The sequence below is a fragment of the Amblyomma maculatum genome, chromosome 3, assembly GCF_055883805.1.
Source record: "Amblyomma maculatum isolate TAMU_Amacu chromosome 3, ASM5588380v1, whole genome shotgun sequence".
Classification (NCBI taxonomy): Eukaryota; Metazoa; Arthropoda; class Arachnida; order Ixodida; family Ixodidae; genus Amblyomma; species Amblyomma maculatum.
The window spans coordinates 80,567,601-80,584,217 of record NC_139346.1 but is presented as its reverse complement, the minus strand read 5'-3'; the positions used below and the strand labels follow the sequence as shown (position 1 = coordinate 80,584,217).

Below are 16,617 nucleotides of genomic sequence, written 5' to 3'. Positions count from 1 at the left end.
CTAAGAGGCTTATATTTTGCTCCAATATACACAAACGCTTTATGAAATCTGAATGAAAAAATTTGAAAACTTGCATGGAATATTTCTTGAAGAAAGAAGCATTTTCCGTGCGCGGTGCCACCAAACGTCGAGCCGAGCGAACAAGTGGCCGTTGGATGGACGAAAGAACGGAGCGCCCTCTTTGAAACAAAATACAACTGTCGCCGTCATGCCGGCTAAGCGATTGTCGCGTCATCCTTCGAGCTTTTTAGTAATGGCTTTTTCAGCAGCTCGATGGTCTCGGTTTTGTACCCTCCGTTTAGCAAGCGTTTCCTAGATGACAGGACTTGAACCAGCCTTGAAGGATGCGCTGCTGCTGCTGCTGCTCATCTATGTAGGGCTCTGTGCCAGCAGCGAAGCGCGTCGTCGCCCTGGAGAGGCGCCTAGCTGTTTTGTTTACAACACCCAAACCTGTTCAAGTTGTATTTTGTGAATGCTGTGTTCTGCTACGAATAGTTTGCTCCCTTTTAGCATACCGCCCGCAGGGGGCACCTGTTAAAGCAGGTGTTTGTGTGTTTTGTGCGACACCACGGACCCCGAGCACCCACGCTTAGCCCCAGACGGCCATAGACGTCCGACGGACGTCCGACGGAAGTCCGGTTATGTTCGATATACGTACAGCGGACGTCCGTCGGACTATCGTTCGTGGATCCGGATCGCGTCCCTCGGACGTCCGACGGACAGCCGGAGGCGGACATTCGGACGTTTCCTGGAGCTTCTCCGCAGGGCCTCCAAATGTAGAAATTAACAGCATCAGTGTAAGCTCACATAGCATGTGTGCCACTTATGGATATTTAAACTGCATATACGCAATTTCAACGGCTTCATGTAAATAAACACATTTGGCATGCGGAAGGAAAATATAACAGCTGCCACACTTTGCACTGTCAGCATCACTTAGAAGGCACTGCATACTGTGCAATGTAAATTGAAATAAGTGGCACACATGCTATGCAAGGCAATACACCGATTTGATGACTGAAAGCATGCAAATCAAAGTACATGTGCACACCATGAAGTCCCTATATGCTAACAGCTCACATCAATAAACTTTATTGAAGAAAAAATTCAGACCGTGTCGTGCATTTTACTCAGAGTAGAAAAAAACTGATGGACCAGCCGCAGCATAACTTCTAGACCGCGCTCGTTCCAATGTTGGTATTTGTGATCCTGGAAAAGAAAAAAAGTTACCCACAATGATCGATTTATTGCATTTCACGTTACTCATTTGCCTTCTAAAATTACACAGGCATGGCTTGCCAAGAAAAGTCAAAATTTAGGACCTGATTGCAAGAATTGCTCTGAAAAGTTAAATTAACCTTAACAGATGCTCAAACTATACAAGAATTAGCAGCTAAAAGCCCACTGCAATGCATGAAACATGCATGTATCAAAACTATGCATGAAGGATGCCGCACTTTAAAACACAGCCAGTGCACACTGTCCCAGCTGACACTAGATGCAGATGTATTCATTTCAAGTAGCTAGAAGAAATTTCTTCACTAATTTGATTACAAATGTTTTAAAGTAAACAACAGCATGATGGCATACCTCATTGTACTGCGTGCAACAACCTTCTTGACACTTGCCCTTTCAGAAGCATGGCGCAGCCATGACCTGGCCGTCCTCTCTACATCGTCTCTCGTACTGTTGGGAAAACGTCTCTTTATGGCAACTGCAAGAAAATGGTCACCAGTTTTATAGCAAATGAACGCTGATGTGTATATACACAAGGTACCCAAGACACATAAGAACAAAGGAATACTAAATTTCACACATTCATTAACCCGAGAGCAAAAATATGAACCCACTTTTCTAAATATACTTTAAAATAAGGTACTAGTAACTAGAAGCCACATGCCCGCAATGTTCTACACCAGCTGCAGAGTTGGATGTTCGCTACCTGCTGTACTTTTACAGGGCTAAGAGCGCCGAGGACACGAATTCTCCAGGAAGTAAGACGGCGATGAGGAAGGTCGATTTTTTCAAGTGGCTAACGGATAACACTAAAAGGAAAAGCCTTCTCCAGTTTCTGGCTGAAAACAATTTGCATGACTTTCTATAGTATGCCTTATGGTAAGTTAGCAAAATAAAAAGAACAGTTAAAACTCAATTCGACAACAGTTCATTCAGAAGTTCGGATAAGTTCGTCTCACATTGTCTATTTCAAATGAACCTCCGGAAGGAGGTATGAGCACACTACAAGAGACTGTTTAAAAAGCCCTAATCAAAACCTAGCTTAAATTCTGCAGACTCACTCTCAGCCCTTGCACCTATGACAATGACATGCAAGTGACAACTTCAACTGCACTCTTTTTAACTTTGCACCAGGACAGCAGCGGCCAGTGAGGCAATTTTTCAAATGCCAAGTGTGTCGCTAGTATTTTGTCCCCCTCCCCATTTTATTTTGCCTGGTTCCTTTGAAATGGGCGAGTTCCTTCAGTGTACCAAGCAATTGTCATGTGCCGTTCATATAGCACACGGGCTGACACCTCCTCGCAAGTGATAGTGCCTTATTTGTGGATGGTGACTGCAGCGCTTGAGCTGCACGACGTCACACTATGAAGAATGTGGGAGGCCCTTACGATTCTGCAGGAGTTTCGATTTCACACCCATGACAGCACGCATGCAAAAAAGCATTGATAGAAACGTATAACAGTCACTTTCACATCATTCCACTCTGAAAAGCAGACATCCACTGCCTAGTCTTCCACTAAATAAATTCATTGCGATAGAAGTAGTTAAGTTTTTAGGAACAGTAATTCGAATACTGTGTTCGGCCTTTCGAAATTCGAATTAATGAGATTTGGTGAGAGGTACTTATGCGCACCTAACTTGCATAAAGGATGACATTTACATATGCATATGACAAACCAAGCAGAGGCATCGCAAGTTCATTACATATCAATTTGGTAAATTATTGCATATAAAATGGCTGTCTCCCATCTTTACATTACCAAGAATATTGAGGAATGGGGTCAAAAAACTGATGAAGGTGAACAAGGTAGAGGAAAATATATACTGGGTATTTTGGTCAGCTATCGAACATTATTGAAGGTAAGAGTTTGGAATGGAACAAAAAATGATCACCCAAAATCGCAGCTGCTCCCACCTTTATGATATCGGGTGGTCTTGTTAAGTCTCACAAACCATCAAATATTTAGTGCTCTGCCATGTCAGCTACCAGCTATAACATGCAGCTCCTAGGCAGTGATTCTTCACTCACAATGCCAACAGTGACACGGCATTTTCTTTGCAGCAAGGCCTTTAATACTATGATGTTCCAATATATTCAGAAACATAATATGGGCAGGACATAATTTGCTGCAAATATCAGAATGGCAGGCATTTAATTGGTTTTACAAATTACGTTTTCATTAACTTTTCTGTGGTTTGAGCTACTGAGGAGTTCGAAGGATTCTCTAAAGCACTACAGCACAAGAAAATGTGGCACTTTTCATTTTTACAGAACCAAAACGTGCATTAGATATCTACGAAGTTTAGTGGATGGCAATGGGATGGAAATTGGCAAATGTCCGTACTTGCAATGCCTATGGTGCCCAGTTGAAATGCCTACAGTACCTAGTTTGAATTGCTGGTGCTATGCTGTGCCATGTTGTTTACATTATTTTACTTTGCTTTTTGTTGATGATAAAAAATCTTTTTAAATTTTATTTTTTACCATCTTTTGCTTTGCCTTTTGTGCAAGGAAAAAAAAGTTGATAAAAAACTTTTTTTTTATTCAAAAATAGTGCATTTCATGGCAGTTCAAGCTTGCCTACTCACACTGGAATCATCCGAATCTACAGGAAAGGGGATGCCCAAGCTTAAAAATTAGACAATTTATAAGGTTACTTACAAGGTGATTGCAGAGCAAAGAAACTTACTTTTGTCAATCTAGAGGGCAGCCTGTTGTTTATCAACTGTACTTAATAATAGAACTGTAAGGTATTTGAAGTGAGCTACTGTTATGCTTACAGTGTACAGTAACAAAATTAGACCTCTTCTGATCAGCAGTGGCTTTTCTCGGAGCACAGTTTGCAGCAGCTTTGATGTCAACTCCAACCCCAAGGATGCTTGTGCCACGCGAAGCAAGACGCGAGCCTTACACCCTGATCTATCCCTATGGAATAATTCGCAGAGCATACACACGGCCATGGAGCGGCATGTAGAAGTGCGCCCCTCTTTCTGACAGCCGGCGCGATGTGACTCGTTGCGGGGGCAGCTTAAGCATTACCCACAGTCAGTGGTGGCCTGCTAGTATGCCGACACGGCTCATATCGCAACAGAAGGTGCATCTCCAGTGTGGGTACACCGTATGCACACTACAGGAAAACAGCTCATATGTTGTCATGTTTTATATATTGAATTACCTATATATCAAAATATTTCATGATCCTCGTGACGTTATAATCACAGATCGACGGCATAAAGTTTGATGGGATAGAGGGCTGCACCTGGCAGTAGGAGTGGCATTTGCCATGCACTGGTACAAAGTTCTGTTGCTGATGGTGGTGATGGCTTAGTTCACTTTAACAAAAGCATATACATATACATGATGTGCGAAAAGCAAGCAGCACTTACCAAACAAATGTTGACTGACTCGAAGGTCCACAAATCTCTTTTTTCCTTTCTTGCCATGCCAAGAATATTCAGCTGCCAGCTTGTCGGTAAGCAGATACATTAGCATACGTTTTGTCGCCATATCAGGGTTGTGGCCACCCAACTGAATGAGTTCATTTACCTGTAACAATTTACGCAAGAAAATTGACCAGATTAGGCTTAATTTATCACTATTACTATACACAAAAATTGCAGATTTTTGCAAATCCTTCAAATAATGTGAAAAATTAAAAAGCAACCTGCATCTACAGCGCTGCTACTTCCAAATATGAAGTAAGCACTGGAAACAGGTCGTATGCTCTACCACCTAAGCTAATTTCTCTGTAGGGAATTTCTGTGGTGTAAACACTTTTTTTTAATGTATCTGCAAGAAAAAATTGTAATCACGTGTCAACCAACGAGAATGCCATCCGTTCTTGTCAAGTAAGCTGAGACTCCAAGTGGTCCTTGGGGTAAATGCTCTCTCATAAGGTGGAAGTAGTACACCAACCCCTCTCAGTGCACTTAATTCAGCAGCAATGGCGGGTAGCTGCTTTAAGACTACCACCAAGCACATTTATAGCGCACCGTAATATTCAAAGCAAGCACCCCCTTAACTTCACTCCCAATTTCACATTTCTGTGATTTTCAAAGCAAGCACTTCCCTCTCTTCCATCACCTCCCTGCTGCCTACCTTTGTCATGCACTTCACCCAGGCAGCACTGCCAGCCCCATCCAGTCCCAGAATGCAATCAAATCTCAACTTTCAGAAAAATCGCAAACAAAAACAACACCCCCAGGGGTTGCGTAGGGAAATCGCTGCTGACAACTGGTGTCCGATAACAACACGAGTGAAACATGCAGTGCAAGCAACCGGAGGAGCATATGACTACTGTTTAGGCGGGAGCCAGAGACGAAATGAAAAAAGACAATTGATAACATGTTTAAAACAGCACGCCGAGTGAAAATGGCAGCGGCGGATGTCGATCAGTTTGCAACAAGAACACAATGCATAGCCGCTCGCCGACATCTTGATGCACAGTTTTCAGCATGACCGCCCCGATCAGAGATGCAATTTAGATACATGTGTACTCCAATCTACTTTTTTTCGGACAGGAAATTTTGCCATCCAAAGTTTTGAGTGCATTCTATGAAAGTACCCCCCCCCCCCCTTATGGTAATTTCGGCGTGTGAGAAAGGGGGTGCTTGCTCAGAATTTTACGGTACTTCATCACTGTTCTGTTTAAAGCGGTCAGATGAATGTATTCTAATGCTGGTGGCAACTGATATTTCTTTTTTATGAATCAACTGCATGTGCACACCACTGAAAGGCATAATTCATAACAATGCCAACGCACCAAGGTTCCAACTTTGTCAGGAGTGAGATCTTCCTCGAAGTCAAGGAGTGCATCTGCTGTCTCAAATGGCCGTTTAACAAGAGGCTCAGGCAGAGGGACTGGCTCTCTCCGTGTCATATAAGCATTTTGAGCATCAGCGACTTGTTGCACACTAAGTCTGATTATGTTGAGTAGTCTCAAAACTTGGATCTGAAATTCTGAACAGTAATTAAAAGAGCATGTTGATTAGCACTCAATAAGAAACGTTTTTAGCAGCATGAAAAAAATGAGGAGAAAAATACAGAAAGTATTATTCCAGTGAAGCTAGTTCATTTAATAATTATTACTTGTAGCTTTATGAGTTTAACACTGCAAAGCAACACTGGATATCAGGAATACCTCCTTGCAGGAGTCCGTATAATACTGACTCCCAGGTAAGATTTATTCAAAGTGCACAGGACACAGGTGCATCTTGTTTTGCCTGTGTCAAAACATTGCAGCCGCAGCTGGCATCAAAGCTGCGTCCTCAGGATCAGCAGTCAAGCACTGTAACCAGTGAGCCACCATGGCAGGTTCACTGAATGAGATGTCAACACCACAAACTTTTGTCTGCGTAATTTTTTAACAGCAGTCTAGCTGTCAGCACAAGATGAACAACACTCGTCTGTTTTTGAAGTGCTTAATGCTGAGCATATGCATGTTTCATCATGCAGAAACGAACTCGGATGCTTCTCATCTCTTCATTCTACAGTATAGAACTTGGCGTTTTAGGCTCTCTGGGCATTGCCATATTGTTCACTGGACAGTCGTGTGCACTTCGCGCAAGCACTGTGGAAGCTGCAGCGAAACCGGTTTCAGACTGTCCAGAGAGGAGGAATTTCAACAACTCCCTTGCTCAACACAAACGTCTATACAGCAAGGTGAAAAAAGCTTCGAGGCCTCTTCTTTCGCCGATTTCACCACAAGCATTCTTACCACAACATCAAGCTCGGTAAAGACAAGCTAATGTATGCAGTATATAGAAAACAAAAATGGATGCTGCAAGCAAAAAGAAAAAGGAAAGACAAATAAGCAAGATACATCTTGTGATCTTTGTTTTTGCTGATATCCACACTGCATGCAACACATACGTAACAAGTCCCATCAGTGGTCTAAAGACCTTATAGGACATATACTACCTCAATATAAATGAAAATGAAATCTTGATTACCGTGTTGCGACAACTCAGGTGAGCGCGAGGATACCTCTGACCCAAGCACAGAAGCATGTCCTGCAAAACAGTAGCAGCCGCAACCGATAACAAATTGAATTATTTCTATTTTATCACAGACCACATTACTGAAAAGCAGAAATAAATTAACAATCACAGATAAAAATACAGAAGCGTGGCATGTTATATGCTAAGGCAATTACAGCACTGTTAACTTTGAGGGTGCTTTCAGTGTTTTAAGAAAATGCAAGGATTCCTTGAAATATACTTCTAAATCGAAAAACATTATCTAGAACATATTTCAAGCCATTGCGGACATAGTTTACTACAAACTCATTCATTACAGCAGCTATGTAAGTAAAATGTTTTATTTCACTTCACACAGTTGGCCGGTTAGTACCAATGGGAAGTGCAAACCGATGCGCAGGACAATGTCATTTCTTGAAACAAATCTCGTTCTCAAAAGCTGTACAGAACACAAAAAAGTGGCACCTTTATGCCATAAAACAAAAATGAGTTTATTGGACGTGCTTGGAACAATCGCAACATTTACTGATGTTGTGGTGTTTATGGTGCCAAATTTTAACTCCTTATGATATTCTAGTGGTTCACGCAAATCTTTTTGCTGCATCAAATGACGCAAGAAAAAAGAATCACCTGCCATCTATTTATTGGTTGGTTTGTGGGGTTTAACGTCGCAAAGCAACTCAATCTATGAGAGATGCCGAAGTGGAGGACTCCGGAAATTTCGACCAACTGGGGTTCTTTAACATGCACTGACATTGCACAGCACACGGGCACCTTGCTTTTCGCCTCCATCGAAAAGCGACCACCGAGGCCGGGATTCGATCCCGCGTCCTTGGGAACAGTAGTCGAGCACCGTAACCACTGCGCTACCCCGGCGGGTGCCATCTATTTATTGTTACCAATAGTGATAAATAGAAATAAAATGACTGCTGCGGTACGATGGAGCAAGCACTTCGGATTTGATGGCACGGTCACTAAAAAATATTGCCAGTAGTCGCTACATATGCACTGTTTGCTTAACGCATTCACTTTGTTTTGTGCGAAAAAAACACATCCTTAAGTTGCACACCTTCACAGAATGACTTCACTTGAATAACTGATGCATCACCCTGTCCATGGATTTGAACCTCCCAATGGAACGACTCAATCAACTGTGTAATTACTGCAAAAGCAGTACAACGACAGCCAAATCGAAACCTCGGGTGGCTGCAGCTACACTGTGAAGAGTTGTAGCTGATCTGCTCATAAAAAAATCAGCCAGCTTTGAAATTTGAATTCACGTTGCCCCTATGCCACGAGCAGGAGCTGCAAACTCTGGTCGCGCCTTTCATATGGGAGGGTGATATCAGAGTCAGCCCGCCAGAACAGTTTGCGTTCTCGTTACCCCTACGACATGCAGGCACGTCCACATGGCTTGGTTGAAGCGCGGCTTTACATGTGGGCTAGAAGCTTACATTCTCGCCGCATACCCTAAGAGGATGAGCTTAAGTGACACCAATAATGTAGCACCTTACACTGATAGGGCGTGACAGGGGAATAATGTAGCAGGCAAAAGAAGCTTCCGCCGTTGCTTTCGCAATTCAACTAGAGTTAACCAGGGGTAAACCACAATTTTTTTTATTCTTTAATAAGTGCACTTTAGTTCACCAAGTACACATTATTACACAGCAAAGTGTCATTCACTAAACCCCCATTATTTTGAAATTTCAGATAATTCGAACAATGTGGTCTTGGCTGACGCACATACAAGTGTTTGGCCTGGTATGCTCATTAATTTTAACAATGAGCAGGATTACTCCATTTAATTTGGACAGGGAATATTACTTAAGCCACCAGCAATCACCAAAATAGACCTCCCTGAAAATCAATTGCATGAAACGCATGTGGCCACATAGTGCGTACTATGGCAGGCATGACTATGACAAAGTTTCCCATTTTCTAAGCACGCTCCAGTCACACAGTTTCAGTTGTGCTTTTACTTAACACCATCCCATAGCTGGAATCGGCCGTGCACGTAGACCAGTTGTGGCATTTCGGTCTTTTTATTTTGGAATGGCATGAGGCTGTTCAAACGCCTACGCATATATCAATACCTCATGTGCAACCCTGTGCTGCTTTCGGTATAGACTGTACACTGGTCACTTGCAGTTTCACCACACTGTGAGCCTCACTGCGATGCTTCACCATGTGTACTGTGTGGTGAAACATCCTCAAAACGCGATAGGGATGTCTTTTGAGGAAGCACCGCTGCAGCTATCACACTACGAAAAGTATCACTTTACAACTTTGGATTACTTCTTCAATATGCTGGACAGTGTGTGCAAAGCAAAGCACTCAATGAAACCAGAAAAAATTGTTCGCATTCGGGTTTCATATCAAAGGCAGGCCAACATTATTGCGGGTATTCAACCAATAAAATTGCTGGGATGCAAATGGCCTCACAATTTTTTCAATCCCATTTAATATTTCAAAGTTTTGGTTGATCCAGACATTTTTTATGGTTCCGAATTAATGAGGGTTTACTGTACAAACTTGCGAGTAAAATCTCTTTTGCATTGTATTTCAAAAGTGTTCACTCAACCACTTAAATTACACCTGTAAGGCTCAAAACACTTCATCTATCGTTTAACTTTATTAATCTGGACATAGTCCTCAAAAAATTCCTTTTAGCTCAGAAGTGCAATATTTAATGTAGCTTTTGCTTTGTTGCAGCGAACAAACCACAATTGCTGTCTGCTTTGTATGGTTACAAAAAATGTCTCGAGGTTTATTTGAGGGAATAATAATAATTGGTTCACAGGAAGGGAAAGGCGCAGTATCTGTCACCTTGCTATGTGGACAACTGAACCGCGCCGTAAGGAAGGGATGAAGGTGAGAGTGAAAGTGGAAAGAGAGAAAGGGGAGCCGTAGTGGAGGGCTATGGAGTAATTTCGACCACCTGGGGATCTTTAACGTGCACTGACATCGCACAGCACACGGACGCCACTTCGTTTCGCCTCCATCGAAACGCAACCGCCGTGGTCGGGTTCGAAGCAGGGAACTCCGGACAGTAGTCGGCCGGCCGTCTTACCACTGTACCACCCCGGCGAGGCAATTTATTTGAGGGAATGCTTATAAAGAAGAGTTTGCAAATTCTACGGACAACGAAAGAAAAAAAAAACATCTCTTTATAACACCAAGACTGATGAAGCGCAAGAAACAGGAGCACTGTTTAGCCAAATTTAAAAAACCATGACAGTAACATTCACACAAGATAGCAGTTTACAAAGGATTAGGACTACCAAAATAAGAAAAACTCCTGTACGTTTAACAGAATAAGCAAAGAGTAGACATAATTACCTGCATTTTCTCCCTCTCTACTTTCAATGTGATGATAAGATGGAGAAGTGTCAGTCTGTGCTGAAATTAAAATTGCTTCATTTCAGGAGCAATCATTTTTGGCATATTTAGTCAGTACACCTACTGCAGCATAAAATAAATCAAATAATGCTAGATGCACAAAACTATAACAAAATCTTGAGCATCCCATTGCATAAGATAAAGGGCTGGACTAGTTGGCTGCACATGCCTATAGTAGATACACTGGGTTTATTTAGTCTATACACCTAACTCTTATTTTGCTTGATTAAGCTTCTGTGATGTACCAATATGAAACCCTGGAAATCGTTCACATTTATTTACACTATTTGTGAGGTGCATTGTAGAACTAATTGCAATGCAGCTGCTTAGTTATGGGCAACATGCATGTGCAGTTCACATGACTGCTGTGCTACAAACCAAAGTTCTGCAAAGCTACAATCAGTTCATAAAACGTTTAACAGAGGACTTCATATTGAAATGCACCTTTCCCAGCTGTGTTGAACACATTAACTTGGTGTTCAGTAACAAAGCATTGTAGTCATGAAATGCCTGCCGCAAGTGCCTTGTGCAGTGACAAGGGCACATCTTTGTTTTGAACGTAACTAAACATTTACTTGGGAGAACACAAACAAGCAAAACTTTACTACCTGAAGCTTGTGATGTGCCTCTTCTCAGCGAATGCTGTTCTCTGCACTGCAACACATTGAGTTCTGAAATTGAAGCGAAGCATTACAAATAATTGGGCCATAAAAATGTACCATGTGCTTCATGCTCATATCATCTAACTGGCCATGATTAGGCAGAATACAACTGGTTACAAAGGCTTATTGCAGTACAGCTGTTAAAGGCTACTTTGTGGTTTGAGTGTCACCGAGCGAGGATTATTAAGTCGTACGCCACCTAAGATCACATTCTCTTTTGCTGCCCTACCAATCCTCCCTCACAGGGACAGCCTGCCATCGGATTGTGGGAGAAATGGGAGGCCCTCCTTGTGTTGAAGGACCTAGACATCAAACTTCGATTAACTGGGGTGCCAGTGCCAGGGCCCTATGTGGCCTGGACATGTGCGCGTAATGTGAGGGCTGGGCGGTGGCACTGGGCTCCGAAGGGTCCGAACTTGCTCGCCAAATAATGTTTTTATTGCAAAAGCAATACTACTCTAGGTTTCGAGCCTTCAGCGTAGTGCGGCCAGTAGCCACGTCTTACCCACGTGACGCTGTGACGTCACACCCCACGTGGGCTGGCAGAAGCTGCCAACTTGGGTCTCTCGTTTTACATGTGACGGTTATGTCAGAATCAGCCTGCTAGGACCCTGGCATTCACGTTACCCCTATAGGCCACTAAGGCACGTTCATGCGGCTTGGTTAAACCAGGGCTTTACATGTGCGACGAGGAAGAAAAAGAGAAGAACGCTCGGTCACTCGCAGCTAATGCTTTCGCTCAATATTTGGGTCAGCAGCGTTGAACCCTTGTAATTTTTCTTCCTTCTCCTAGGAAAGAATATGTACTCATAACGATTAAAATTTTGTTTTCAAATATGTTTAAATTGTTATCGTGACCCTACTCAGAAGCAGAAACGAAATGCTGCCATGCTTAAATTGTTAAAGAAACAGCCAGAAGTGTGACAGAAAGGACATTGCCAACAAGTATTAGAGGTTTAGCGTGTAGGTGCCCAACCATACAAACATATGCACATATTGCAACAAGGCTTCAACATCTGTGCTGCGCATTTGAAGTACGCAGCTGTCGAGACCTGTTTTCAGTCAATGTTTTGAAACATGGCTTGCTGAGAGGCAAGTATAATATGAGAAAGGGTAAAAAGGCAGGCAAAATTATAAACTACTTAATTAAGTCACTGCAGTTCAGCATGCTTCACAGTATTGAGATTCAATCCTAGGTAGTAAACAGAAATTCACCACATCTGAGCTCACCATTTCCGTGCTGCCTCACAACTGGTGCTTCCACAGGGCAACGGGTCAGGACAGCACATGCTTAACAGAAATAAAAATGTCAAGAACAGATCAAGCATTACAAACTTTCCTATGTTACTGTGTCCTTTGTTCTTTAAAAAAAGAAGGGAAAAAATAATAAGCATTTTAGCACTCTGGATGCAAAGTATGAGCTGCATCCATAGGGTATAAATGTTTTTAATAAGATTCTCCCTTTGTTATAACGGTTGCACGCTTTCATGGTGGCCTGCAATAGCCTTGTTTCCTTAAAGGGGATGCAGCAAATAAAATGTTCGATTTCATCGAAATTCTACTACATTTTTTCCTTAACCCTTAAGCACTGATCTATCCCGTAAGGGAAACTTTTAGCAAAATACACAGTAAATATTCAGAAAATGACGTCTTATTTGTTCCGGTTAAAAATTGTGCTTTGCAGTTTTTATGCTCCTGGCGCACTGAATGACACACTTTTGACGACAGAGCACCACCAAATTAGTATCGCAATGCTCCGGTTGTCCACATAGGCACATTTTTATTAAAAAAAGAAAATGCATATGAGGTGCAAATTGAGCCAAATCTAAGCCTGATTTTGCTAAATGAACATGGTTTTGTTAAAACTCATTCCTTCAGCATGACTTAAAAAATAACAGCAGAAATGATGTTTTTGTGCACTACATGACCAACTTTGAGGAGTGCATTAAAGCTGCCAATCGTGTAACATACATATACAGTACTCATTTATGGTATTTCTTGTAATAAATGTTTTCATGGAAATGTACAAGCTGGAATTAAACATTTATTTGCAAAACAAGAGACTATAGAAAAAACTGCTTCATTTAATACAACTGGGATTCCTGTATGGTACGCAAAAACCTTTGCGTACCATACAGGAACCTTTGTACACCTTTGTTATCTAATGACCAAGGGATAACTTTAGAAGAGCTTTATTGTAAATAGAAGTGCACCAGTTAACTTAAAATATAAGTTCCCAATCAGCAAAAAAGGTTACATACGCCTGCTTAGTTTAACATTTCATGCATATATTACAAAATAACTTTTGTCTTGCATGCAACTACTTTGCAACTGCATAAAAAAAAGCATGGAACCTTACGCTGAGGAAAGTGGGCTGGCACTACAGGAGGCAAGACCTCCAAGCTGGTTCCTTACGCTGAGGAAAGTGGGCTGGCACTACAGGAGGCAAGACCTCCAAGCTGGTTCCTTGGCTGCATTCAGAGCTATCATCAGGGTCCCATATTGTGGTTGGCACCCTTTTTCTCTTTTGGGGCAGCTCGTCATCGCTGGTGAGATCGGACGTGTACTGTAACCGCTCTAGTTTCCTTCTTGCCTCATTGTATGAACCTATATGCAGAAAAAAATAGTGACAACAAAAATCGAAATTGTGCACCCAAGAACACAAAAAAGTGAAACTTCATTACCATCTACACAAGCTTAAAACATCAAAAAGCTGTATTCATTGGTAGCTGACTAGAGGTGTCTCATAAGCTGTAGAGACTAAATAAAACAGCTTCAGCCACAGTGTTAACAAAGCTGCATATTTTAACACTATGTTCTAGCTGTGATTACGACTACCCACGTACAAAAAAAGTAGCTTATGAGTACCGTGCAGAAGTAACTCGGGCCGCTATGCACGTGCCCAAGGTGGAAGAAAGCAGACAGTCTGGATCACATTCCTCCTTTGATCCTTGTAATTGCGTCATTATTTGGTCACACATGAACTGCTGTATTGCAGTGTGCTGTCAAACATTTTCGCTCACAACATACAATGCTTTTCACGACCCCAAACAAGGTCTATCAAGCTCAACGACGCGAACATTGCCTTACTGTCACCCCAATGAGCTGTGAGCCTGCAGTCATGCCCTCATTCACTGCAGTACTTCAATTTTTCTTAACACATGAAAAAAATATTGGGCAACAGTCCCCAAGGAGGTGCTTGTATTATCGGGTGCCAGTTAGTATGCCTGACTAAAGGAAAGTACATGCACTAGAACCACTGGTATAGCGTGCTCGTGCTAGTGGTGTGCCCATGGTCACAGTTGGTTAATGCTTAACTTTCATTTAAACCATGCTAAGGTCCCCTTTTCTCTTCCCCCTCTTTAATCTCACGTTTCCCCAGTGTGGAGTAGCCAACTGGAGGCCATTCTGATTAACATGCCTGCCTTCCTCCTCCTATCCATCTATCGAAGGTCTATGTTGAGTCACTTTCACGGGCCACTGTCCACGGTAGTATGCATGAGCACCAGTGGAATGTTAGAATTAACAAGCATCTAACACTCTTACTTGAGCAATTATACTTTTCTTTGTTGCCTAGAACAGTTTCGTGAAGTATATCGCGGCTTTTTTTCTCGTGCCTTTTCTTTCACTCATTTTTTTTCCTCAGCTTATACCTTTATTTTCTACTACGCCCTTTTCTTCCATGCCCTGCTGCCACTTGAATTTTTTCCGAGGGCTCCCATACCCCTTCCTTTTTCAGCAGTCGTCTGCGAGAGCGCCCAAACAATTTGGGGAGAATGATGACTGAACCTGCCATCCTTCAGATTGTCTACATCATCGAGAAATGGCAAAAACCTCACAAGACAGAGCTCTGCCAGCCTATCACACCAGAGCTGCCTCTGTCATTGCCAAGAAAGTCATAATGTTCCTGCTTCTTTGAATTTCTATCAATTTTTTCTTGAGACTTCCTTTTCTCCTGTTGACTTCGACTCCGTTCATGCTTTCATCTTCCATACCTTTCGCCCAGGAATGTTTCATCAGCCAGTTTGCCTTGAAGTCGGGCTTTGTGTGTAGTACCAAGCGTGAAGGGAAAAAAAGGGGGGGGGGGGAAGGGATGGTATTTTTTTTCTAGTTTGTTTTACATTGCAGTTTTTTTCCTCTCCTCTACTCTTTTGCTTTGCCTTTAGCTCCGTGCAATTCTCCCTACATCATCCCCGTTTCTTGCGTTTGCAGCCATTATGTAAGTGCCCAGCAGACACCCAAGGCTCGTCCTTCTGTCTAGTGGCTCCCATATTGTTATCCATAGCTACATCCCTCAAGCCAGCAAAAACCAGAATGTTGCTGCAGAGACCCCAATTACTCGCCTACAAATGCCTCATTCACGCGCCCCATTCAAAATATTGCGGCTGCGACCAATCCACAATATCCCCTCAAGCACCAACTTGAGGGGTTGCCCATTTACCACGAGTGCTCCCCTGGCTACTGTGCACGGAGCTCATAATATGCACAGCAACACACAGTACTAAATATTTACGGTTGTTATTAGGCTAGCAAGCCACTTACACAAGGAACGCATTTTGATGTGACTATGGGATCATAAAAAAAAACGATGCATCTAGCATGACAGTGATTTTTCACTTTCACCCTATCACAAGTTCCTTGAAAAACCAGTCTAATCCTGAGCTGAAAAGTTGTTTCGCACACCTTTTATATTTCAGTACCTATAAAATGTTGCTATTTTGTGAATATATTTCAAAATCAAAATTTCTTAACAGTCTCACAAATTATTTTTTTTTCAAAAATGGACAATATTTTGTGCTCAAATTAAAAATAAGATTGTGTCTGGAGAAATAGTATTGTTTGCAGAACAAAACAGCACACACGCAAAAAAGCACCAATATCGCTCAAATTTATTGTGCAATAAACGAACTGAGAGTTCACCTAAAATTACAAGTACAATAGCCCTGTGTACATGGACTCGACAGCACCGGGTTGAATCAGCGTTGAGTAAGCAAGGTCATCATTCTCGACCCGGCAGATGTCTACATGAACTCGCTTTAGTGAGTAAGTATCGCAGCAGAGCGTATCATCGAGATTCGAAGTTATTGTGCAAGTTCTTACTAGTATTTGATCCCATTGCCTTTTACTATCGAGAGCTTCGATTATTTTTTATCGTTGATGAGCGCTAAAAAGCATTCATTTCGAGTGACGCTCGTCGCCGCTCCAGAGGCTTTTTCATACCCCAGAGTTCTCCATAACTAGACTCCCTGACTGGACAGCGTCTACATGCGTTTAGATAAGCGGGTCAAACGAATTAACCTACCCCCTGCAAGCGAGTTAACGCGACCCGCTCCGCCGCCTA

General features: G+C 42.3%; 1 protein-coding gene across 1 annotated transcript; it reads right to left on the bottom strand.

Moving 5' to 3' along the window:
* Nucleotides 1-1,063: 1,063 nt before the first annotated feature.
* On the bottom strand, nt 1,064-14,719 carry LOC146195070 (uncharacterized). The gene is made up of 10 exons (XM_084596714.1): nt 14,698-14,719; nt 13,636-13,686; nt 12,507-12,566; nt 11,223-11,285; nt 10,555-10,614; nt 7,189-7,248; nt 6,000-6,196; nt 4,624-4,783; nt 1,591-1,714; nt 1,064-1,209 (listed from the first exon to the last, which is right to left on the bottom strand). The coding sequence occupies exons 1-10, from the start codon at nt 14,717-14,719 to the stop codon at nt 1,173-1,175; spliced, it is 834 nt and encodes a 277-aa protein (XP_084452840.1). The 3' UTR covers nt 1,064-1,172.
* Between the last annotated feature and the right edge of the window lie 1,898 nt (nt 14,720-16,617).

What these genes read in the sequence shown, in the direction of transcription:
- LOC146195070 (XM_084596714.1), bottom strand. Translation starts at nt 14,719, where the DNA reads ATGGATAGGAGGAGGAAGGCAG. An exon ending in GCCAGCCCACTTTCCTCAGC is followed by an intron (nt 12,567 to 13,635) that starts GTAAGGTTCCAT and finishes ATTTCTGTTAAG; the next exon opens with CATGTGCTGTCCTGACCCGT. An exon ending in GTTGCACGCAGTACAATGAG is followed by an intron (nt 1,210 to 1,590) that starts GTATGCCATCAT and finishes TTTCTTTTCCAG; the next exon opens with GATCACAAATACCAACATTG.